The sequence below is a fragment of the Trachurus trachurus genome (assembly GCF_905171665.1).
Source record: "Trachurus trachurus genome assembly, chromosome: 20".
In the NCBI taxonomy this organism is placed as follows: Eukaryota; Metazoa; Chordata; class Actinopteri; order Carangiformes; family Carangidae; genus Trachurus; species Trachurus trachurus.
In genome coordinates this window covers 21,830,525-21,856,751 of record NC_139911.1, presented here as the reverse complement: position 1 = coordinate 21,856,751, position 26,227 = coordinate 21,830,525, and the positions used below count along the sequence as shown (strand labels likewise).

Below are 26,227 nucleotides of genomic sequence, written 5' to 3'. Positions count from 1 at the left end.
TGTGTTGAACTGAACTTTTCACATGATGAAATGTTGAATTTTATTCACATGTTGCCTTTTAATACAACAAACAATAACTTACTCCTTCGAAGGCTGATTTCAAATGGACTACCGGTATTTCCAAATGAGTTAACTTACTCCAAGCAAACACTCGACATCATCACATTTTTGTCTAAAGTAGTTCGCTGTGGATTTGGTTATGCATTTTCAGAAGAACCATGGTTTATTTTGAGGTTACCTTTTTTCAGGATCTGATACATTAATAAGAACTTTGATTTCGCCAGTCAAAATCTATTTTTTACAGTCTATGGTCAAAACAGAACATTTTTGTCATAACGTGTTGTTATGTAGGCCTATTTCATTGCAGTAGCCTATGTGTGTGTCAAACCACATAGGTCTTGTTACAATAAAACTCTATTGTGTGTTTGGCAGAAATTTTGCTTTGAAACTGGCTGGAAACAAGCAACTGAGACACGTTCAGAGACTCAGCGATGAAGACCTTCATATTCTGTGTAAATGTCTGAAAAACAAGTGTGTGACAGGTGAGCGGGTCAGGTTCAGAAACAACTTCACTATAGGTCAGGATATTTAAACACTCGGTTCACAGTTTGTGTGTCAACAGATCTTGATGTGAGGTACAATAACATCACAGATGAAGGTGCGGACCACCTGGCTGAACTCTTACAGGTGGGTAATGAGGGATATTTCATTGATTGTGAATACATTTATACTCAAACTCTCATCTTACTTGTCACACACAGCCTTTGGATGTTAACACTGCATCATGTTGCAGTTGTAATTTGTGTTAAACTACATGTTTTCCCTGAGCAGGAGGAGAACTCAGCTCTGCGCTCTTTGGACCTGATGTTCAATGACATACTGACAGAGGGAGCTGAAATCCTCAGCAGGAGCCTGCAGGTTTATCTACACACACGCACGCACACACACACACACACACACACACACACACACACACACACACACACACACACACACACACACACACACACACACACACACACACACACAAATGTACAGTACAGTGCCCCTCTTCCCGATTTCTTACTTTTTGTCACACCTAAATGTTTAAGGTCATCAAACTAATTTTAATTATCAGACAAAGATAACCAAAGTAAACATAAAATGCAGTTTTTACATGATGATTTCATTTATTAAGGGGAAAAGCTGTCACTTTAGTAGAACCAAAGTGAAGTAGAGATCTCAAACAGCAACACATGATGCTGTGATGTAGAAAAAAAAAAAATCTATCAATCTGGAAAGTGTTACAAAGCCATTTCTAAAGCTTATAAGCTATATATAAATGTTCATATATCTCTTGACTTGACTTTCATAAGTGTGGAGGTACATTAAAGCAGAAGTAAGCGGAATGTTTGTGTTAATATAAATCTTAAATAGTTAAAACTTCCGACAGCAATCACTTATATAGAGTGTTTGGTCTGAAACACGGGTCTGTCAGTCACTCTGCTCTGCTGTAAGCCGAGGAGAAAACTTTCCTTGTATCCTACAACCTTTATCCAATGAGGAGAGAGAAAGGCATAAAGGGGCAGTCCTCTCTGTGTGCAGCCAAGGGATGCGCGTGAATGTGGTGACGTAGGGACGAGGGCGGGGACTGCTAACTCCATCGGCTGACAGGAAGTTAGCCAAAACCACCGGATCGCTTACTTTTGCTTTAATTCAATCAAAAAAAAAGAATTGATTTAAACAAAAAAGATATTTTCAACCATAACAAACTTCACTTCAATCCAAAGTCGGGCAGATGGCCGTCGCTAACAAACCAGATGTCATTTTAGTCACAGAAGTCCAGAGAAAGCCGGTAAAACGTGGGTCAGGTAAACAATACGACATCGCCATGACAACATATTGTCACGTGTATTGTTTTGCCTCGTGCTAACGGACCACTTGTTTACATAGAGGCTTGTTTATGCCGTTACGTGCAGCGGCTGTCGTCCGTCTGCCGTCTGCCCAATTTCACGTGAATGCAGCATGAAAAATATGATTGAGTTGCTTGCGATATACAACCACAACGCTAGATGGGAGTAATTCCTACACAATGTACCTTTAATTAATGATCTCTCTCTCTCTCTCTCTCCACAGTTGAACAGCACCTTGCTCTCTCTCAGGCTCTCAGGTAATAAGATTGGGAACAGAGGAGCCATGGCCCTGGCCGGCATGCTGCAGGTGAACACCACCCTGCAGGAGGTGGAGCTGGCTGACTGCGACCTGGTAAACACACACAGCACCGCAGGCCGTCCATGATGTCGTATCAGCTGTATTAACTTGTATCAGAGCAGCAGAATCCGACCAGGAGCCCGACTCTCTGACCTCTCCTCTGGCCCTGCAGCAAACTCAGAGTGTGATAGCATTCACCATCCTGCTGAAGAGCAACAGGAGCCTTTGCTGTGTGGACATCAGCCGACCGCTGCTCTTCAGCCACCAGGTACGGACTGGACAACACAGAGCATCACACTGATCACACATTACAATTATGACACAAAGCAGCAGTCACACCTGTCCAACTGCAACCTGAGCCTCTGTGTGTCTCTCAGGAAGAGTGGGCGGTGCACTGCGCTGAGATGCTGGAGCTGAACAGCAGCCTGGTGGAGCTCCACCTGGGGAAGATGGGGATGACTGACACTGGGATGAAGAGTCTGTGTGAAGGCTTGATGCTGAACCGCAGCCTGCGCTACCTGGACCTGCGCTGGTAGGGAGGACAACAGCTGATCACACGCTGCATGGGGCAAACTGTTGGTGCCGGTTAGATGACTCTGTCTTCATCGTCCGTAGTAACCGAGTGACGCGTGACGGCGTGCACTATCTCGCTGCGGTGCTGAGGAGGAACCCGGCCCTGGAGATCATAGATCTTTCGTCCAATCGGATTGAAGACGAGGGCGCCGTGTACCTGAGTGAAGCCATTGCCTGGCCTGGCTGCACCCTGAGAGAGTGAGTGTTAAATCAGATAGACACGACTCCTGCACTGCTAAGGAGTTAAACTCAGACTCAGAAAACTTTATTTATCCACTGGGAGCAATTCAGTTTAAGCAGTTACCTAAAAAAAACTGTAGTAAACAAACAGGAGGACATCTGAGAAACAAATACAAATACAAATGGGCGAGTGCAATACAGCTAAAACAAAGAGACTAAAATCAAGATAAAATAGATACAGTGTAACCACAAGGTACACAGAATAAATAAATAAATAGTGATATTAATACTTTTGTAAAACCAACAGAGAAGGAGCAGAAGTTTCATTCTAGATATCCTGCTTCGAGATTTAAAAGCCTAATGGCAGACAGACTGAATGAAGGACTTACAGTATTTGTTTTTCTGATTGGTGCAACAAAGCAGTGGCCTGAGGGCCTCACCCTGAACTCCGAGGACAGAGTTAAAGGAGACATATTCTGCCCCCTTTCCACAAATTAAAATAGTTCCCAGGTGTCTTAAAGACATGTCTGTGACATGCCTTGATAAAAATACGGATCAAACATCACAGCTCTTTTCATCCTCTCAAAACAGCCCTGTTCAGAATGGCTGGTTTCAGTGCCTGTCCCTTTAAATGCAAATGAACCACTGAGGGAACAGCTCGTGAAACCATGTGGATTTCAGCCAAGGGAGCCTGAAAATTATAGATTCTTTTGTCAATTCTCACATTTTGGGGGCTGGAAGGCAAGACAAACACCCAAATATATGTTAAAGAGCCTTAAAAAGTGACATTTCCATAATATGTTCCCTTTAAAGTGGACATTTCACCCTCTGAAGTTTCAAAACATTGTTGAGAGCAGTGGGATCACATTGAAAAATAATAACTAACCCTCTTGTGACTCCTCTGATGTATCATATGCCTGCTTGGTGGCTCCTGGTTTCCAGATTTGAACCATTGACCATTTGAACCAAGTGATTGATTATTATCTAATTCCAGACTTCACTTAGGTAACTGACATACGATATTGACATACGGTATGTGACACATCACACATTCTGTTCAGATATTTTTTTTTAACACATTCTACTACATTTGTAAAAAAAAAAAAAGAAAAGAAAAGAGGACTGCCCCAGATCCCTTGGCGACAGCGGGCTATCCAAACAAAATGGTATTTAATGGCATTCTCTCAACATTATTTTTGGCTGGAAATCCCCCACACCTCCATCCCATTCACGTTGGGTTTCGCGAGGTTCTTACGTTAGAAAAAATCAGAAGCACGGTTCAGGGCTCTGTAAAAAGATTCCATAAAACTTGGCTTGCCTTTATTAATACTATTTATTTCTCTTGCCGATTGTTGCATACATGGATGGGTTGGATATTGAAAATTCAAGTAAATAATGTATATTTTATGGGTTTATTGTATCCATATATGGTATGCAATTGTGGTTCTTGGTTTTTCTAAACAAGTTCCTGTTTGTTTTTCTCATTTCTCCACTTTTTTTTTTTTTTTTACTAAATTCTATCCAAAAACTCAATAAAAATAACTTGACATACAGTTTGTGACATACACACTGTGTGTTTGTCTGTCAGGCTGTCTGTCAAAAGCAACAACATCAGGACAGAGGGGCTGCTGTCTTTGACCCAGGCTATGAAAGCTAACACAACTCTAACACACATCTACATCTGGGGAAACCTACTAGAGGAGCCTGTGTGCCAGGTAACACACACACACACACACACACACACACAGACATGCTGTTTCCTTGTTGAGCTGCAACAGACACATGTCCCTCAGCCCTGACTCCCTGCTGCCCCCCTCAGGCCTTCAGAGAGCTGATCTCCAGCGGCCGCCTGCAGCCGGAGCACACAGACGTCAGCGCGTACCAGGTGGACGGTCGGGTGTTTCTGGCCGAGGTCTTCCACAACGTGAGGAGACGTTACAACAGGACAGACGGCCGTGGTTCAGGCTGCCACTCCAACCCAGCCGCCAGGACAGACTGCACCTTTACCAAGATCATTGAGAAGCAGCAGATTGATTCTCTGCCGCTCTGCTGAGGTCACACTACACCCAGAACCTGCTCACAGACACACACACCCAGATGTCTACACACACAAAAATAACACAATAAATGAGATTGTTATCTGTTTTCTTTTATTTGTTGTTTTATTTCAGTAGCCATTAAAAAAATCATCTGTTCACCATCCATACTTTGAGTGATTCCTCTGATCTGCTGGGTTATAATGAGGTCACAGTTTTAATATTTCTGACCAGGAAACATATTATCAAAACAGTCTCTCTTTACCCTGTTATTTATCAACAATATTCAAAATTCTGACATTTATAGATCACGTGTTTGTCTTTTCTTTTCAAATTCCATTCAGTTTATTTATTTCTAAAGCAATAGAGGTTATTGATCTCTGATCCACCACGTCATTAGTTCACATATCAATCTTACATTTATCCTTTCACTCATTCTAAAAAACCCTGCAGGTAAGAGCAATTCTGCTAATTGTATGATGTAAAAACCACTGTGAATTGTCTACTCCAACAAAACAGACTCATTTCTTTCGAAGCTGGAGGATGTTACATTTTAGTTCATACTTTTCTATGATTCAGTGAGTGATGAGTCATGAGTGACAGTGTTTGACCAGAAGATGGAAACTAAAACTATTCATCATGTAAATCATATTGTAAATTCAACTGAAATGTGACATTTATTTAAATTAATTATCTGTACATTAAAGGGATATTTCAACATTTTGGCAAATTCGCCCATTGCCATAATCCCTAAAGTTTTATGAGTAGGTTCATTGCCTTTTAATTGTCGGTGCAAGCTGTTTTTAGATCAGCGGGGCAGAGACGTGAGCGCTGCACGGCACGCAGTATTTTCACCTTTCTCTCATCAAATGCACAATCCAGCAACTCTAAAACGCTCTTGTGGACGGCCGCTGGGCGGAGTGAATTCAAAAGCGCAAGTAGTTCCGAGTATTTGCTTTGTATTAATGTTACATAATTATACGTTATTATCTCATAGCGTGGTGAATGTGCAGGTCACAACTTGTCTATAAGAGTGTTTTGGAGTTGTTGGATTGTGTATTTGATGAGTTTGATGAGGGAAACGTGGAAATACTGTACAGCTCACGCTTCTGCCCCGCCAATCTAAGAATAGCTTGCACCGACAATTAAAGGTAATGAACCTGCTGCTAAGACTATACGGATTATGGCAATAGGCAATTTTGCCAAAATGTCGAAATATCCCTTTAACTAAAATCCAAATTGCAGTGAGTTTGCCTCTCGGGCTGAAATGAAATGAAATCTTGCAGGTGCCATAAATGTTTTCTGGTCCCTCCTCCCTGGTCCCTACTCCTCTGGACTCTCCTGGTTGGTTGTCTCACAGGATGATGTTGTGTCTTTATTGTCTGGATCCCACTCCAGCAGGACGTTCCTCTTCCTCAGGCAGTGGCTCAGCTGCTGTTGGTCCTGAGAGCCCATGGTCCACCTCTGCAGGGCCAGCCGGGCCAGCGCCGGCTGTCGAGGCAGAGCGCAGAGCAGCGCCGGCAGCCAGGCCGAGCAGGACGCGGAGGCCGACGGTCGCAGGCTGAGGTCCAGGTCCTCCAGCGAGCCCAGGCCTCCCGCTGCCAACAGGGCCGACCAGCCGCCGTCGCCCACCGAGCCGTTGTAGGAGAGATCCAGCACCCGCAGGGAGGACAGACAACCACGCGTGCACACGGCAGCTGCACAGATAAAGTCAGGTGGAAAGTGATGATAAAGTAACCTGAGAGTGGATATCTAGTGTCCTATTGGTGTGTGGTTCATACAATACACTATGAGTCACTGTAACACTCAAAAACCAAGCAAAAATTAAATAAAATAACTTCAATGACTTCCGGTTACCGAGGTGACGTAGGTCGTCAGTGCAGAGGTCACAGCTGCTGAGGCGGAGCTCCACCAGGACCGACGGCTGCAGAGCGTCCAGCAGCAGAGCCAAGCGACCGCCGACCACCTTAGACCAGGAAACATCCAGGCTGTGGAGGTACGGCACCGCCAGGGCTGACACACACACACACACACACACACAAATCAGGGGGGAAGATCTCAAACTGAAAGCTGCAAACTGATACAACAGCAGACTAACTTAACTTCACATTTAAGATGTAAAAATAATGCTTGAAGAAATCCACTATTTCCATGATCCAATAAGACTCAAAATGAAAATAAATATATTATTTATTTATTTATTATAAAATATCTTTTGTATCATGTTGTGTGTAGGCTATATCTGGGCATTTTGTGCCTATGTGTCCACTGGCGTCCTGTATAGACATGTTTGGAGTATACAAACTCCTTTTTTTCTGATTTTTAAATAATCATATTAATCAATATAATAATATTGCTTTCCATTTCTCTAGAATGATACAATATCTGATCTTCAATGTGTTTGTATTGTATTTGGGGAATTTGTTTATGTGTTAGCTCTCTATTGTCGACATCTAGATGATAACTGTCTCATGTTAGACGTGACAAAGGCCCTGTGCTGGAGTGTCGTCTAAATATAGAAAAAAAAATCTGCACTCTGAGCTAATTGTGTGGTGTTTTGTCCTTTTCTCTAAGTTGCCTGCTCCATCTCCAGCACCTCCACAGGTTAACCTGCGGTGTGCATTACTCCCCTCCTCCTATGACTCACAATGATCAACATCAGTTACAATAAAGACCCATTAAACAACACTTTGTGTAGTATTTAGAAAAACTTTAGAGAAACATGTTTTCTTACTTCATGTATTTGCTTCCATCATCTTCCCCTGTCCCCGCCTCCATCTGCCTGTCTGCCCCTGCCTTCAATTAATCCATAATTAACTCAACCATTTCTCTACTCTGGCGGTATCCAAGTCCCTACTCAACTTTAATGTCTTCACAGAAGAATAGATTTTTTATATGGACATATATTTTATGTTGAAGTACTGTAAATGTCAAATAAGAAAAGTGAACGCACCCTGCAACACTTTAAAGAGTCATTTTCACTAACCCTCACTATATTGTCTCATTATTACTCAATGTCTATTTTTACATACATAATGATTGTCTGTATGTTTTAAAATGTTGAATAAAGATTGTCATTGAAATAAAATTTTAAAAAGTCCAAATCCATAATTAAATCATCCATTTCTCTACAAGACCAAGTGTGTCTTCGTCTGGGCAAAACGACACTTAGTTCTATCATCCACTATCACCTCCACTGTCTCAGATAGAGAGTACAGCAGCAGCAGCAGCAGCTCTACTGCTCTGTGTAGCAGAATCACTTGTTGTTGAGCTTCGGCAGCACTAAGACTAGTAACAGTGTCATCTTTACCCAGAGCTGTGAATGACTCCTCAGTGAGGCTGCAGCCGTTGAGTGGCAGGCGCTTCATCTGAGCCAGAGGGAGGGAGGAGACCAGAGGAAGGACCACACCACCTGCCTCCTTATTGGACGACACGTCGAGCTGCCTCAGTGCCGTTAGAGAGGGGAGAACCTGGACTGAAAGCAAGGAGTCACATGACTGCTGCATGGGCACACACACACACACACTCATATACACACACGTCACACACACACACACCCAGGGCCTCCAGGTCACTGTGTGTGAGGCTGCACATGTGAAGGTCGAGGCTCTCCAGGTGTGTGAGGGGAGTGAGGTGCTGGGTGAGGTGGTTCAGTCCTCCAGCCAGACCTTTGTTACAGGACAGGTCCAACTCCCGCACTGAGGGGAGACGCTGGAGCAAACCACCTGCAGGACAAAGAGGGGGGAGCAGACAGAAAAACCAGTAATCCATATTTGATTTGATTTGATACAGTTTAGTTATTTCAAGAAGATGAAACTCACAATGGACAACTAGTTATATTTGGAATATAAGAGACTTTTTTCCAGGCTGGTATGTGCTTGTTTCAAAACACATGAGAATTTTTTTATTCTCCTGTCCTTTGGCTTCCCTTGTGTTTTTGTTTATACCAAGCAACTTAAACTTATTATGTACAAGAATCTTCAATCACTTATTCTTTTTTGATTTGTACATTGTTTGTTTTCGCCCGATCACGTTCCTATTGGGCCACAAAACTAAAATAAGAAAACATCCTAGGAGGCTTAGGAGACTGTATGTCTTGCTCTTCATTCATCGTGATGCACAGTATTTCTATTGTATCGATATGTTTATATTTTCAATTGTGATGCAGAAGTGATGTGATACTCAATGTAATTATGACATTGGTTCTTGTTCTAATGTGCCTTACCTCCTAATATATATATATTTTTTAATTAAAAAAAAAAAAGTGGAAACAAACATGCACATGGACACAGAGAGAAGAAACTCTACTTCCTGATAAACTAAAGAAATACTTCATGGGCAGAGAAAAGTCAGTCAGCTTTAAAATGAAGAAAAATTAGGTGGAAGGTAGGGATGCACCGATTGTGAAATTCTGGGCCGATGCCGATACCGATGTTTAAAATAACAACTTGGCCGATGGCCGATGCCGATGTTTTTTCTTTTTGTTATTTATTCCGTCTTTGGTGCCACAGAAACATTACTGAACTATTTTAAAAGTATTTCAGCTCTTCATCATATTATTATTTAATGAGCACAAATTCAGTTTGACAAATTTATGAAACAAAAACAACCTTTAATGTCAATTTTTAGTTGACATAACCTTAAAACACTTACAGTGGCCTAGAGTTAGCTAGTATTAGAGTTGCTACATGGTAAAAGTAGTTACCAGGAAAAGTAACTATAGCATTACTTTTTCTTTTTTTTTTAATAAAATGCTCAAATATGTCAAATTACTGAGACTTCTCTCCCTACCCCCCTTTATCTGCAGTAACACAGAGACAGAATGATGAAAGGTTTTTTTCTAAACGGTTGATGAACTAAAAATAATCTGTATAATGTACACTGAAAGAGGAACTAAGCAGGATTTCTCCCGTGGCTATGCTACATTTTTACCTCAATTAAAAAGCCCCAGAGTAATTGTGATAGTTAACTACATGACTTGTGACTGGTAACGAGTGAGAACGGAGGCTCTCTGCCTTCCACCTGGCGTCTCTCTCGTTGCAACATCAGTGTAGTAGTCTACCTGGCCGCCCTCCTCCGGTGTCCGTGTCCTTGTCTCTGTGGCACCGCAACACAGACGCGCTGCGTTTATAACAGTTACGTAATCCACCGCTCCATTTATTGATTTCTCGCTGGCTTCGTTGTAAACACATGCACGTGGCCAGGCGGAGGTTAGAAAAAAAAAGCGACCAGACGAGTTCCTCTCTAACGGTGTATTAAGCCCATACAGGGGATTTAAATGACGAGCGAGCTCCTCCGTTCCTCCGCCATGACCGCGCTGCACTTAACAAGTGTGTTTATTAAACATGTGCGCAACTTAACTCATTGGCTGCCATTGACGTCTATAGACGTCAATCTAATTACAACCGTTCACTGCCATTGACGTCGATAGACGTCAATTGCGTTTTTCAACGGGAAGGGCTGGAGGACGGTCTGGCGGAGCTTGTCCATCAATATCAGGCTTGTAAACTAGTGTAATGACGTGTAGGTGCCCTGTAGGCCCTGTAGGTGGCAGCAGTGCCCTCTTTGGATGAGAGATCAGCATTGATTATGAGAAGAAGAAGCGAGATGACAAGAGACAGACTGGCTCTGCAAGAGATATGCTAAAGAAACTTATGCACGGAGCCTATGTGTTCCGCACGTCGGCACATTATGTCGCGATCGTGAGAAAACGACGGAGATCATTGAAAAAGACACCGACGACCGACACCGACGCTGGACACCGGCGATCAAGCCGGGCCGAGCGGCCGGTGAGAGCAGCAGCTGACGGTGCGTCACCACAGACCAGAGCCCAGCTCAACTGACGGCTCGGTGGACGTGACCCGAGCGATTCCATCCGGATCAACCAGGAGCAGCAGAGACTCGTCCCCACGCTCCAGAAAGACATGAAGGTAATAATATAATACATCAATGGTAAAAATAATAAAATAAACTAACTTGCTAGCGAGCTAACTTTTACTGCTTAGAGAAGGGCGGATCGCTTTGATCGGAAAGGTTAAAAAAAAAAAAACTCCACATCACACTTGACTACATCTAAGAGATGTATTTTTATGGTAATTCTATATATTTCTATAATTTACAGGTGGTGGATCGAGCAGTGGTCGACCATGGGGCAGAGGTCATGTGACAGCTACAAACGTACAAAAAAGTTAATGCATTTTTACTGATATTTGTAAATAAATTATTATTTTGCCATCAAAAGTCCTTTCTCAGTGTTGTTTTTGTTGTTTTATAGAAGGAGAACACTGTTCAGATGTGTGAGGTGTCACTAAAGCAAAAAATATCAACGTCAAAGTCACTGTTCTGCTTGACATGTTTCTTTCCACAAAAAGCTTATTTTCTCAGTGTTTTGGTCAAAAACTGGTGTTTTTGGCGAAACCAGCCTATGTTCTACTGCTGTTTACAAAAGAACGGAAAAAGGTAGAAACAAACTTTTTTTTCCTATTGAACAAAGAGAGTCTACTCTTTCTCTTGGTAGTTTCGGTGTTTATATAGTCATAGAACACAATATTCTGTGGGTCTTATAAGATCGTTCAAAATGCTCTAAAACGGCTGGCAGTATGGGGCTCTCTGATCTGAAAATGGCTGGCAGCCAATTAATCAATCCGCGGATCACATGTGTGCCGAACGGAAGATATTGATCCGAAAAAGAAAAGTTCCTCCCGAGCACAGTGTTCATGCGGCATTTAAACCAACATAAACATCGGCCACTGCCATCGGTGAATATCATCTTTTTTTGCCGATGGCCGATGGCAGTTAACGAGCCGAACATCGGCCGATGTCGATGTTCAGCCGATGCATCGGTGCATCCCTAGTGGAAGGTAAAGTTATTTATGGTGGCGCTGCCTGTACCCACAACACATCACTTCTTCCTGTCTGTAGGGAGGAAGTCGACCCTAAATGTCATGAATTATCATGATGACTGAGAGAACATCTAAACTCCATGTCAACTAAACCTGGTTCTGAGTATTTACAGTAGCGTCAGTATGTGATCCCTCCACTATAACAAGTGAAAACCTCTACTATGCTTCTACCATGGTCTCATACACACAGTGCAGATCAGATCTCCTACCCAGACTGTGGAGGCAGTCCGCTGTCAGGCCGCAGCCCTGTAGTCGCAGCGCGGTGAGAGAGGTGGCGTCAGAGAGGGAGGCGGTCAGCTCCCTGAAGCCGCCGTCGTCCACTTCCTGTGCGAGCTGAGGGTTACAGGAGACGTCCAGCACACTGAGTCCAGGCAGGACGGACACTATTCCTCCTGAGAGGATAAACATCATCACATCACACAGCAGACAGAAGGAAATTCAACAGTGGTCGGCTGCTCTCACACACAATAAAAACATACAGTAGCCTACATACAATAGAAATCAAAGTCAAATAATAGATAATACGTGACACATAAATGACATTTTAGAAGGTGAAATGTGTAAATTTCATACAGCATACAGTGGTAAAAGCCTGCAGGAGAACAGACGACTACCTGAAACAGAAATACAGCAGACAGGCTCTCTGACCTAATCTGATCGTTTGCCATCTTATAAATAAATAAGTAAGGATGTAGTTGGGTTTATTACCCAGAGTAGTAGCATCAGCTGCAGTGAGCTGGCAGGACACCAGGTGAATCTCCCTCAGCGGTGGCTGTAGTTTACCCAGCAGGCCTTGCAAGCCTCCGCCCCCGACGCCGCCGTTCCAGGACAAATCAAGGACCTCCAACAGAGACAGGCAGCCGAGGGCCTCGCCTACAACCACACCACACTCTGTTACTGTGGTAACCATCTCCTCATCATGTTAGGTCAATATGTCATCATCATTGTTTTACAATATGGTTTCATAAAATCAGCCCAGAGTCAGAGCCTAGAGGTGTTTAAGCCCTCTCTCTTTATTCGACATGGCAGTCTACTCAGGTTGCGGTAGAGCCCTTTTTGCTTTGTGTTATGCACCAAGTATATGTACAGAAGAGGATTAGCGCCACTGTGGAAAAAAAAGGGAGTTCTGACTTTTCTCTCAAAATTCTGAGATTAATGTCAGAATTCTGACTTCTTTCTCTCAGAATTCTGACTTCTTTCTCTCAGAATTCTGACTTTAATCTCAGAATTCTGACTTTGAACTCAGAATTCTGATTTTAATATCAGAATTCTGACTTAACTCAGAATTCTGAGATTAAATTCTGAGAATTCTGACTTTGAACTCAGAATTCTGACTTTAATCTCAGAATTCTGACTCAGAATTCTGACTTTGAACTCAGAATTCTGAGATTAAATTCTGAGAATTCTGACTTTGAACTCAGAATTCTGAGTCAGAATTCTGAGAATTCTGACTTTAATCTCAGAATTCTGACTTTAACTCAGAATTCTGATTTTGAACTCAGAATTCTGAGAAAAAAGTCAGAACTTTTTTCCCACAGCAGCCCTAATCCTCTTTCGTATTGTATGTGAAAAAAAGTTATTTTATCTTTCTACCTGTACAGCACTTTGGCAACTTCGGTTATTTTAAATGTGCTTTAGAAATAAAATTTGACTTGACTTGACTTTGACTTGAAGTAGTTTGATATTTCATCTGCTGACATTCCTGTTTGTTTCTTGTTTATATGATGAAAAATGAAAATGCAGTGTATCATGATGCAAAAGTACAGTAAGCATATCTTTGAAATAAATTCAAAACAAGTATTAATTTGTCTGAATCATCAGTTCACAGCCACAGAGCTATAGTCACTGAGGAAACAGATGGAGGGAAAAACATTTTCTTGCACATTTCGCTGAAAAAGAAAAGAAGCCGAGAAGATTTGATGAATATTTGACCTTGTTTGACTCTGTAAACATTAATGATGATCATAATATTAATACATTCACCCCACCCAGGGCAGTGATGTCGTCATCACTCAGCCTGCAGCTGCAGAGCCTCAGCATCCTGATCCCGCCCACATTATGGAGGTGAGAGGTCAACGCCTTCAGACATCCACCAATCAGCTCGTTCCAGGAGACGTCCAGCTCCTCCAGCTGAGGGAGGAACTGCAGCAGGATGGCTGAGGAAGAGAAACCAGAAAAAATAACATGGCTGTATAAGTGTGTGCGTGCATGTATGTATGTGTGTGTGTGTGTGTGTGTGTGTGTGCGCACCTAGCTCCAGCAGGTCTGTAGCGGTCAGATCACAGTGAGCCACACTGAGGCTCCTGCTGTCTGCCGTCTTCCCCAGCTTCTGCAGGAAAACACACACCTGTCCCCAGCCAATGTCTCGCTCACTCTCCACCGCCTCTGCAAAACCTGAAACACACACACACAGACACGCAACCTTTAATAATCCTCTCTATAGTTTCTTTACACACACATATACATGTCTTCTGCAATCCTCGAATCATTTTCAAAAGCATGAAAGCCATAGTGGTTTATGAAGAAAAATGAAAAAACACACTTAGAAGCAGACTGACTGTTCATGTGACACTTTGACACACCATTAGGGTCCAATGTGAAGTCAAAAAACACACCTGAGCCCTGTCCCCTCTCCGTCTCTCCATCCTCAGGGATCCCTGTCCGCTCTGAGCCTCGGGACAAAAAGCGTCCCAGCGGCCTCCTGTCTGAGGCTGAGCGCTTCCGCCGGATCTGGTTCATGATGACGTCGAGAGGGGAACGTCTCTGGCTGCCGCCGTCCCGCCCACGCTGACCATCTGTCCAGAGAGATAGAAAACAAATGCTCAATCAACAGAAATTCAAATAAACTGATGATACTCAACTAAATACATTTTACCAAAGAAATAAAGATGAATGTATTACAAATGTTGTAATTCAAGGATCTTTTTAGTGGGTGCAGCTTTATGCATGTTTACAGTGTAGAAGCTAAAATATATTTTTGCCTTCCATTTTGCTTTAGGTTTTACGTCATTGCGTTGACACATCTCACCATTATCATTATTATTATTTATTGAAAGGGCATGTATTATTTTCCCTTTTGCTATAACTTCTTGTTGGCTCTTTTGGATTTTTTGTTACAATAAACACTTTAAACTGATCGTGGATCCTTGGAGTTTTTGGATGCGTCACAAAATAGCTTTAAGTTCCTCAGCGGCTGAAGTTTGTTGAAAGACAGCAACATACAGGGTTATGGATATATCTACTGTATGTAATGAATTGAATGACAGTTCGATAAATAATTTAATAATAATTAGGGATTGTTAATGAATTTACATTACATCTTATTGAACAACAGAAGAGACAGGTTTAGAGGTTAATTTCACTAATTCAACTTAAAGGTCAGTTTTACTCAGACTCTTAGCTTTACTTTTCTGCCTTCTTCTGTTTCAACACTTTTATCCAATCTTTTCTTATCTTATCTCATTTCATCATATATACCCCCTTTAATTTATTTTACCTAATTAACTGCACCCTGCATTTTAGTTTGAGTCCTCCTGGTCTCAATTTGTTGTTTGCTGTGTTGCTGTATTACTTGGGCCTTATCTAATTGAAGGAGCACTGGAGAGATAAAGATGAAAAAAGTAAGACTTTTGGTAATTATATGATGTATTGTTTGAAATCATATTAATGTAATGGAGCTAAGGTAGGATCCTCCAAGAATCAACTCCTCAAACACATTCCAAAGTTTAACATTTGAAAGAGTCATTTTAATAATTAACATGGGCCTGTGGAAAGAAGTGAAATAGTTGAAGGGATTAAAGCTTAAAGTGTTTTACTTCTGATTCCCAGACTGTCTTTCAGTTTATATGCAGATGTGCAGGAATAGTAAAATGTAAATCAGAAGCAGCCTCCAGGCAGGAATCACTGTGCTGCTGCTACACTGCTGCAGTTAACACAGTAGAACCATTAAAACCAGCACAAACACATTCATTTAGACAAAACTGAGGCTAAATTCGTCTTACCTGCAGGCTCCATGTGCACCGACAGGATTAAAAAAAAAAAAAGAAGATAGGAAAATAAAGAAACTCGAGGCACGGGCGACGCGTCCACGTTTTGTTTTACTTTGTTAGTGGAGGAGGAAACGTTTAAAGAAAGGAAGCCGTCTGTTCTCTTCGTAACGTCCTCATTCATTCAGTCATATCTGCAGCTTTTGATAACTCTGGACTATGTAAAGTAGCTTCACTCCGCTCTGCTCTCGGGTTGACACCTGGATGACGTCAGGTCCCGTGTTCGTCAGGTGGATCATCCCGGAAGTGCCACGACTCCTCTGCAAACGCAGGCATCACTGTCCCTTCACTAAAAACCATTCAAACTGGTTAGAAATATATATAAAACGAAGGAAAATAACCATGGTTCATCCTCCATATACATATTGTGTCAAATTAAATATGTTCATAGACTGTATATAAAAGATGTTCTAATGTTCCTTTTTCAAAACCTTCAAAATAAAAGCAGGTAATATAGTTGATGCTGGATGATGAACATCAATATCTACTTGTGTGAAATGAACAGTTTGTGTCATTTACTGTCACAATCTATTTTTAGTCACTTTTGGAACCTGCTTTTATTTTGTAAATGTATTAAAAATGTGCAATACTGACAGAGGTATACAATTGAAATCTTTTAATTATTGATACTTCTCATTATAATCACATGTCCATGGCAATGACCTGTGTTCTAAGGTTATACATTACATTTTAAGTTATAAATTGTGTAGAATCATAAGAATTTGTGTCTGAATTATTTAGTAAAAACAACTTTATTTGGCAAATCTGACCATGTGAGGTCAAGAACTCAGATATGAGAATACGTTTTAGGAAAAGAGCCACAGCACTGGGTAACATGTGGGATCCTCTTTGCTGCACTTCTGAATCGACACTCAGTGCTGTGTTACCAAAGTGCCAATCCATCCTTGAAAAAGCAAATCACAGACCCCAAAGCTGCTTCAAATCAGTGTTTTGTCCGATTAACCCAAAGATTCAATAATTAACTAATGTATTTTGGTCTATTTTGCAATTTATAAGGTTGTGTACACACACGCACGCTTCAAGCAGGTAACTCATTTTGCAAGGTTGTTTAAAGTTTGTTTTTCATGTGGAATATAAAAAGAATTGACCTTGACCTGCTCATTACTTATCTGCAGCTCAGGCATCTGATGTTCAACATTAATGGAGGGCGACAGACCTGAAAAAAGACAAACTCATTTGTTCCAAATTTATTTTATTAGACCGGATTGCAACCTGTTGACAGTACAGTGTCATGTCTGTACTAAATAAAACCTTTGGCTCACTCTGAAAGCAGCAAGTGAACCTTCTCTGGAGAATAATCAGTCTAAAGCACCTCCTCTCCTCCACCGTCCTCCTCCATCTGCAGTAAAAACAGGTAACAGACGGCAGAGAGGCTCCACTGATCTGATGCTCTCATGTGGCTGCAGAGGAAGAGCAGCAGAGGGAGGAGGCGTCCTTATACCGACGATATGTCCTGCTCTGTTCCCTTCCTTCCTCTTTGTGGGAAAAAACAAAAAATAACAAAAAAAAAGCCAAGAAGAGTGTGGTGGGTGTGTTGTCCAGCTGATGGGAGCTTTGTGGTAACGTCCTGGTTTGTTCTCCTCAGTCGTCGTCTACTGTGGGTGTGATGGTCACGCCCCTCCTGATCTGTCCCCAGCCAATCAGACTGTCGGTAGAAAAGAGCAGAGTTCAGGTCAGAGGACAGAGAAGACCATCAAACACTGACTGTCAAAATAAAAGTCTGTGAGCTGAGATGATAGGACTCTGGCTGGTAGCAAAGAGAAAACTCCCACATTTACAACTAGTCAATGTTTACACCGTTTGTATAAAGTTGGTCTGACTGCGTGTTTCAGCAGGATCCTCACCGCCAATGTTTCTCCACTCGTCGACTCAAAGCGATCTTCTCTCCGACTTCTGTGCAGACGGGGTTGGTCAGGACGATCTTGGCCAGATCGGCCTTAACGGCGCTGACACGGCCGCCGGTCGACAGCGAGCCGATGTTCACCATCAGCACCTCGTTCTTGGACAGCTTCTGGACCTGCAGGGACACAGAAAGACGAGGACTGCAGTCAGCACACTGTTCATCCCAAACCAGGAAACAGCAAACACTACTAGTCTCTGCTTGATTTTAGAGTTTCACTGTATTTAAGAATATAAGAAAACTATTTTACAACTGAAACTAGTTTGTCTTCTCACCACCAAAACAAATATCACACCACAGTTGCAGCTCAGAAGATCTTGGGTTACATTTCCACTAGGGCTGGGCTGAAAACCGGTCTTTATTTTTGTAATATATGAATTTTTAATATGCGGAAATACCGGTGAATAACCCAGATGCCTGGAACGTGCACAGCAGAAAGTGTTTCAGCGGGGACCCGTTTCACCGCTGATCACCAAACAGGCGTTCTGCTAGACCAGTGGTTCTCAATGTTTTCGGGGCAACTGGACCCTTTGCATATTTTTAAACAAGCATGAGGGTTAAAGAGGAACTAAGCAGAATTTCTCCCGTGGCTACATTTTTACCTTAATTAAAAAGCTCCGGAGTGATTGTGATCATTAACTACATGACTGTGACTTGTATGAGTGAGAACGGAGGCTCTCTGTCTTCACCTTAGGAGAAAATGTGGGTAAGCCCACTCTAGCATGAAAAACAAAACAAAAAACAAAAAACTCAAATACCGTGAAACCGATATGATTAAAGAGATAGTTCTAGGTATAGCCCCACTGCCATAATCCCCATAGTTTTAGGAGCTTTAATTGTCGATGCAAGCTGCTCTTAGAACAGCGGAGCCGAGCCGTGAGCTGCTAAGAGATATGCTACGGAGGCTAATGGGATTTGGCAGTTTTTCGGCAAGCAGTCTCTGCATTTGCCTTGAAAACAACTCTGTCTCGTATCATTCTATTATTATCTCATAGCGTGGTGAATGTGCAGGTCACAACTTGTCCACCAGAGCGTTTTGGAGTTGTTGGATTGTGTATTTGATGAGGGAAACGAAGAAATCCCATTAGCCTCCGTAGCGTAACTCTAAGCAGCTCACGGCTCTGCTCCGCCGTTCTAAAAATAGCTTGCACCAACAATTAATAACAAACCTACTCCTAAGACTATAGGGATTATGGCAATGGGTGAATTTGCCAAAATGTTGAACTATCCCTTTAAATGGAAAAAAAAAACCTGAAATGAAAATTTGGTCGTACCCCCCAGCCCTAATTTCCACCACAGACGACTCACCTTGGCAGCCTTCTTGTCTCCCTCTGTGCGCACGCCCAGCAGCCTCCTGAGCAGGAAATAGGAGATCTCCAGCTCGGTGAAGATCTCTGGCAGCGCTCCGACGGCCCCCAGCACCTGACCCACCATACGATCGGCACGGCACAGCGTTGGGTCGATCTTGGTGCCCACACCTGCACGCAAACACACGGTAAGATGTGGCAATCTCTCCACTGATTAACGTAGCTTATCATAAATGTAGCTGAGTTGAAATGTGAGTGTGGACCTACCGATCAGGCCTCCGGGCGCAGCGTACTGGAGGTCGTTGTGCTCGGCGAACAGAGACACGATCTTGGAGAAGATGGGTTTGCACATCAGCTTTCCTTCCTGGTCTTTGGACACGATGCCCGGCCGCACCTCGATCTCCTGGCCCACCTGGAGGTCACATGAGGGAACGGAAACATGAGTCAGACCAAACCTCGAAAACATTCTCTAAACAGAGGAGCCGTGAACATCGTTGCAAACAGTTTCTAAGCTGATGTTTGTGGGTTTTAGCATCTTTAGTCTGACGCTCACTCACCTTCAGGACGCCCTTCAGGATACTGCCTCCAGCCACGCCTCCTTTCAGGTCATCGACTTCACAGCCAGGTTTGTTTACATCAAAGGATCTGATGACTGAAAAATGGAAAATTCATAATGTGAACAGATATTCACAGTGATATTTGCAATAAAGAAAATAGAAGCAGGCTAAAGGTGTTTTCTTACCAATGAGTCTGGGCTCGGATATAAAGTCTCTGATGGGCACTGGAATCATTTTGACGATGTATTCACAGACCACCTCGATGTTGTACTTGAGCTGGGCCGAGATGGGAATGATGGGAGCTCCCTCTGCCACTGTGCCTGCAGCAGAAACATCACACACACCATCAGGCGAATGTGATCAAAGTTACACGGAGAAGGTGATGTGAAGTGTCATTTGAACATTAAATTAAATTTGTGTTTGATCGTTGTGTTACACTCTCAGCTGTGAGAGCTTGAAAGTGTTTGTAAAACCACTGAAGCTTTCTCAGTCTGATACAGATGTTTTAGGAAAGAGGTGTGTAGAGGTTTACAGAGTCCAAACTGAAATGTGTCTTTGAAGGCAGCTTTGTGCGATAGCTTTCTTGCAAGGGGCAATTAAGACTACATCCACACTACTACATTTTCATTTTAAAACAAAAATGCATTTTAGATGCATATAGGAAACAGTCTGTGACCATACTACACCTGAAAACACAAACATACTGGAACAATCACACACTGAGCTGGTGTAAACAGGAAGCAGGCTGTCTGCTCTGAAGATGATTAACAAAAACAAAGAGCTGCGGTATTAAAACGGGACGACAGCTGCTGCAAAGACAACCCGGTGCTGATGAAAGCCCATCAGGGAGCTGGACATCCATGTCATTGTTTGTTTGTGAGTAATATTGAACATTCTTATTTTGATTGAGGTTTTCCTTCCTCCCTATGTTCTTCATGATCTCCTGCCTGCTTTTATGGTCCAGCTGTTTGTTCTAACATCTGTATACACTATGGACAGATGAAATGAGACTTGATGCAGTCCAGCACTTTTTGCTGTACCACTGCTTAAACAAAGTATCATCATCATCATCCATGCATCCACCTAGAAGGCATTTTACAATTTTTGACTGTTAAATCTCTTTTTTGGCCCATTTTCTCTGAGGTAAACAAGTTGACTAATAATTTAGCACACCTTAATATAGGGTGTTAATCACTTTGGCCACACCTTTCCTCAATACACACATCACCTCATAATACTTTATTTGTTTATTTGGATGGGATAGTGCACATCAATGTACATATAAAAACATGTAAATGTGCCGGATTATAGCAGCAATACTAATTTCCATCCGGAGTCCCAAAACATAAAAACAATACAGTGACAGGAGGACACAGTTAAATACGCGACATGACAAAGCAGACAACAAGATAAAAAACAGGTCAGATAATCAGGCCAGTAGTGGAACCTGGACAGTTTGAGAGATAAAGTGCAAGGTGCAAAAGTGCTGGGCCAAAGTGACAGGTGCTAAAGTGCAGGAGTACATGGGTACCAAGTTGTATTGCACGGTGCCCTAAAGTGCACTCAGTTTAAAGTGCCAGGTGTATTGCATAATGCTTAAATCCAACAAACATCCAAGTTTATATACAGGGATGCAAACGGGTCAGGACCAAAAAAGAGACCTCACCATTAACAAATAAGTACATTACAATATCACGGAAAAGTCAATTTCCAGGAGTTCAACCCCAACCAAGTATTGAGTGCATATAGATGGACATAGTTTTCAGAAGGCCAACATTTCTATATTAAAAATGCTTTAAAAAAAATTCCTTTGCAATATTTCCATTTTGATTTTTAGGTCTTCACTGAATGTTAGTCATTATTACTATTAAAATAAACTGAATAAATAAAAGACATGGGATGTTCCATTCAGTGTGTAATGGACATATAGGCCTATATAATGTGTTAGTTTCACTTTTGAATTGAACACCTTCTACATCGCAGAGGCGACGTCTTTCCACTCATTAGGGCTTCCTTCACCTCTGAAACGGGGCAGAGCTCCGTGGGAGACACCTGCTTGACACAGCGCATGTAGGGAACTGTGCATGTCCGCAGCGCACAGCTCCACGGACATGCACGGGGGAAAACACGGCGTCGCCGTCGCACCGACTGCACGCGGCTATGCGCCGCTTTAATGAGCGCGCATGTCGCGTCTACATTGGAGGTAGGCTGTTACCAGTATAATCAGAGACAACCATGAATGAGTTCGCCTCAGTTTCACGTGATTGTCACTGTCAGCCTGTTAGAAAAACATTTTACTGACCCCAGCTGAGACGCTGAGACCCCCCCCCCCAAAAAACAAAAACTCTTCGGATCTGAACGATTCACACAAGTCACCTAATTGGTCATGAAAAAAGCGAGTTTCGCTTTTCGGCGCGCTGTTTGCATCCCTGTATATAGGTTGAAATTGAAAAATATGTATTAAAATGATAATACGGTCAAAATACTCACTTGCATAATAATTGTGCACGCATTGTATTTCATATGATATTCATTGGGCTTAATTGTTTGACTAATGAGTTGGACTGGACTGGTCTGAGCCTCAGGACCTCCATACGGTTGGATTGCTCTCCGCCTGGAGCATATTTCCTTGATTCCACCTGTATCTGGTTTAGGTGTGGCCAGCCAATCAGATTCATGGTGGGGCATTTTTTTTAAAGTTCATGCCCACTTCCTGTTTCTTCAATCCTGAAGAGGATCTGTTTTAGATGGAAACGTAGACCTTCTGTTGCTTTCACATTGTTTGTAAGAACCCCCTCATGGACCCTCCTCTTGTTCGAACCTTTTTTTGGTATTTTTTTCCCCTGTGCTTTTATGCCTTTATTTTGACAGGACAGCAGCAAAGAACCAGGCCACTGCGGCGAGGACATAGCCTCTGTTTATAGGGCACCTGCCCGGCTCTGTCAATCAGCTATACGATGCCCCTTGGCTTGTTTGGACTCACCCTGTACGAAAGCGAGGATCTGCTCGTACTGCTCCTTGGCCTGGCTCTCCTTCACAAGGTCGATCTTGTTCTGCAGGATGAGGATGTGCTTCAGCTTCATGATCTCTATGGCTGCCAGATGCTCTGACGTCTGGGGCTGAGGACATGACTCGTTACCCGCTGGAGGAGGAGAGGGACAAGAACAAAACTCAGACTGGGAGTTCATAACACAAAAGTTTGTCTCGTGTTTGAGGTAGTTGGAGGCTCACCGATCAGCAGGAGGGCTGCGTCCATGACGGCTGCTCCGTTCAACATAGTTGCCATCAAAATGTCGTGACCAGGACAGTCCACGAAAGACACATGTCTGGAAGACAGAAGATAAAGTGCAAAGATTTTACCTTGTTATGGTCAGACTGCTGAAGAGAAGTTGGAAAATCTACATTAAAGACATGAACACATGTAATCTGTGTTTCTTGGACGAGACTGCCTCCCTCTCAAATCTCACCTGACCAGTTTGAAGTTGCCCTTGGTGCCGGAAATGTCTGTGGGAAACTCATCTGGAGTGCTGCTGCCACATGACCTGAAGCACTCTGGCCTGGGACAATCATCCAGTTTATAGATCTGGGACAAGATGGAAGGATAAAAACATTAAAGTGATTATCAGCTCCTCTAAACGAGAGCTCAGCCCCTTTCTGGACTGTCAAAATGTCTTTATCTGTGTGTTTGACAAGTGTTCAGATTATGATCAATCAATTACAAAACATACATGGGTCAATGACGTGATGCACCCAATGTCAAGGGGTGTTAACTGTTTTGTTTCATAAAAATCAGATTTGCAAGAAAAATTTTGACTCAAATGTGGAATAAATGTAATTTACTTTTGCAATGCAAGATAATGGTTCTTGACAAATTTTACATAATTTGTCACATTATTTAGAAGAAAAGCTGTTTTTAGGATGTCCAGCCCAGTGTTGCTAAAATGCATTAAAATTCAAATTAAGAAATACAGCAAAAAATCTATTTCAATTCAATGTTTACAGAAGAAAGTTTACTTTTTATAGGTACTACAATTCACTGTAGGTGGATAACATATTTAATATTTATCATTCTTTTGTGGTTACACCATTTGATATTTTCAGAGGAACTCAATCTTACTTTTGTTTGAAAAAAAGGTTCAAATATAATTTTAAATTATATAAACCCAACATGAATGCAAAATGTACATTTTAACAAATCACTGGCCCACATACAAACAAAAAGTCAACAGAAACATGCAGTTCCCCCACTTACCTTAGCGTTGGCATATCCTAGCTTGATGGTGATGTTCCTCTCCAGCTCGTTCTTGAACCTGACAGTGTGAACACCAGAGATGGCCTTCACCACTGTGGACTTTCCATGGGCCACATGACCGATGGTGCCTAGTGGAGGAAGGGGGGGGGGTTACCAGAGGAAGACAGTACACAGCCTCCATAACAGGAGCAGGTGCACCAACCACAGTCAAAATAAAACTCAGTCCAAAGCCTGATACATACCAATATTGATGGTGGCCTGTCTGCTGATGATTTCTTGGGACAGAGGCGTCAGGGTGGTCACATCCTGGAATGACGATAACACACATTAGACTGATCACACACACACACACTGAACAACATGGCAGAGCAGCACACCACCCCTCTAATCCTGGAGATGAATACGGACAAAGAGCAGCAGCACAGTGACAGGCAGCCACACAAACAGAGCCACAACAATGACCCTGCTATGAAGGTTTAATCAGAGGCAGCAACATAATGGGGTTCATGTAAAGCCAATAAAGCTGTGAGATCCAGGTGTTGTGTCCAAAGACCAGGAAGGAAAGATGGTGTACCTATCCTCTGTGACCCATTCCCACCAAGCACTTAAAATGGATCAGCATTCAAACCAGTATTTCCCCCTTTGATGAAGCTGATAGCCTGATTATATAAAAAGCACGTTGTTTCTGAACTATAACTCTATGCATTACCATGACTGTCTATCAAAGGTGGAGTATACCTGCTCTACAGCAATATCCATGCAGATACATACCAATTTACTCAATAAACTGTGCTTCCATCATCATTCATATACAAAGACCATTGACATTTTTTGCTAACGTTAATTTCATCAGGCTAACGATGCCGTTTTGATAATGAAGACAAGATGACGACCGTAGTGGAGGCCTAATTTTATACAATAAAAAGTCAATTTATCCTTTAACTATGAATAAACTGAGTGTAGTCGTTGTCAGTATTGAAACGATGGTCTATGGTTCTCCGCCCCGGCAGGCCTGTCGTCATGTGCCGGGTGGCGGCGACGCAGCACCGGTGTCTAATAACGTAAGGAATGGCCCCGTTTAATGTGACTGTTTACCGATACAACGGTCCGACAGACACAAACATACAAGTACAAAGCAGTGAATTATGAGAAATGGACACTTACCAGAGAATTTAGGTCTTGTCTGGCCAAGTGAGGCTGACCAAGCGTTGTACCAGACTCGTCCCCCGCCATCTTGAATGAAAAGGGAATGAGGAGGGCGGCTGCGGAGAATGCCTGATTAACCCGGGAAATAAGTGCCTTTTCTGTTCCTATGGTCGCTTATTGAATCAGATATCGTTTGACTTGAGGCTAAAAACGCGTGACATCTTTTACGTTTTATTAAAAAAACTCTCTGTGTACATACAATTCATTTAGGAACCCGCGTGATTCATCTAAGTAACGGCAACGGGGTCCTTTCCCAACGGCTGATGCAATTTATTTCTACTGTGAAAAACGTGCCAGCTAATTACCACTGTGGCTGTTTATATAATATATAAGACGGTATATGGCTGACACGAACACACGTTTGACTAACTCTTCCCTTTCAACTGGGTTAGTTAAGTAAATAAAAATCCGTATTCATGTGTCAGGTCCGTCGTTTGTTGATGACGACATAGATTGAGGTTTTTGTAGTCCTATTATGGGGGTTGTAGTTCTAGATGAGAAATAATAATTAAAAAAAAAAAACACACACAAGATCCTTGTATGTATTGGGTCAGCAATTATGGTGATCATTTTTATGTTTTGTTTTTTTGTTTTTTTGTTGCACGTGTACTCATTGAAACCATGAATGAGGACCCTGGACATAAACGGCCCCCATCTCTTTTTTTTTTTTTTTGCCCCCATCTCTTTTACACTACTCTTACTCTTAACCAACTACAACTGACAGGATGTGTTTGTATCACTTTATAGTTACTTTATGTTTCCTTGAGTTTGTTTTGAGATTCATTGTTTTGTACTGTCAGCCGCTTTTTTTTTTAGCAGAAGTTTTAGATTTTTTTTTTCCTTTTTGGGGCAGGGGGGTGGGGTGGCTCGTTTTGGGTCATTGTTGGTTAGTTTGTGTTTTGCTTGTGGTCATTCAGATTCACTTTATGGATTTTTGCATCTACTTGAGGTATTTTGTCTCTTTTGAGATAATGTCGAGTCTCTGTAGTTGTTTTGCACCTATTTGTTGTCGTGTCGCATCTCTTATTAATGTTTGTAGATGGTTTTTGCCCATTCC

The 26,227-nt window shown here is 42.3% G+C and overlaps 3 protein-coding genes across 3 annotated transcripts; 1 reads left to right on the top strand and 2 right to left on the bottom strand.

The window, feature by feature from the left end:
* Nucleotides 1-618: 618 nt before the first annotated feature.
* On the top strand, nucleotides 619-4,996 carry lrrc34 (leucine rich repeat containing 34; the record flags this gene model as incomplete). The annotated part of the gene is made up of 8 exons (XM_083995312.1): nucleotides 619-687; nucleotides 835-918; nucleotides 2,116-2,244; nucleotides 2,363-2,458; nucleotides 2,568-2,722; nucleotides 2,806-2,961; nucleotides 4,532-4,658; nucleotides 4,763-4,996. Coding segments are annotated over 8 exons (1,050 nt in total), but the record flags the coding sequence as incomplete, so codon positions are not given.
* Nucleotides 4,997-6,302: 1,306 nt separating this feature from the next.
* On the bottom strand, nucleotides 6,303-15,895 carry lrrc31 (leucine rich repeat containing 31; the record flags this gene model as incomplete). Its single annotated transcript, XM_083995310.1, has 10 exons — nucleotides 6,303-6,676; nucleotides 6,837-6,992; nucleotides 8,290-8,454; nucleotides 8,537-8,704; nucleotides 12,091-12,273; nucleotides 12,590-12,754; nucleotides 13,870-14,037; nucleotides 14,132-14,275; nucleotides 14,497-14,676; nucleotides 15,883-15,895. 10 exons carry the CDS (start codon nucleotides 15,893-15,895, stop codon nucleotides 6,303-6,305), a joined length of 1,716 nt encoding a protein of 571 aa, XP_083851436.1.
* A 1,234-nt stretch (nucleotides 15,896-17,129) lies between these two features.
* Nucleotides 17,130-25,206, bottom strand: eif2s3 (eukaryotic translation initiation factor 2, subunit 3 gamma). The gene is made up of 12 exons (XM_083995088.1): nucleotides 25,129-25,206; nucleotides 24,207-24,270; nucleotides 23,965-24,092; nucleotides 23,180-23,295; nucleotides 22,944-23,038; nucleotides 22,696-22,854; nucleotides 19,898-20,032; nucleotides 19,713-19,807; nucleotides 19,423-19,567; nucleotides 19,157-19,326; nucleotides 17,793-17,965; nucleotides 17,130-17,593 (listed from the first exon to the last, which is right to left on the bottom strand). Exons 1-12 carry the CDS (start codon nucleotides 25,195-25,197, stop codon nucleotides 17,530-17,532), a joined length of 1,413 nt encoding a protein of 470 aa, XP_083851214.1. The 5' UTR covers nucleotides 25,198-25,206; the 3' UTR covers nucleotides 17,130-17,529.
* Between the last annotated feature and the right edge of the window lie 1,021 nt (nucleotides 25,207-26,227).

Bases quoted from the DNA above. Each gene is read 5' to 3' on its own strand.
- eif2s3 (XM_083995088.1), bottom strand. From the start codon at position 25,197: ATGGCGGGGGACGAGTCTGGTACAACGCTTGGTCAGCCTCACTTGGCC. The intron at 22,855-22,943 runs GTGAGCCTCCAA...CTCCTCCTCCAG, and splicing joins CGCAGCCCTCCTGCTGATCG to CGGGTAACGAGTCATGTCCT. The intron at 20,033-22,695 runs GTGAGTCCAAAC...TTTCTGCTGCAG, and splicing joins GATCCTCGCTTTCGTACAGG to GCACAGTGGCAGAGGGAGCT.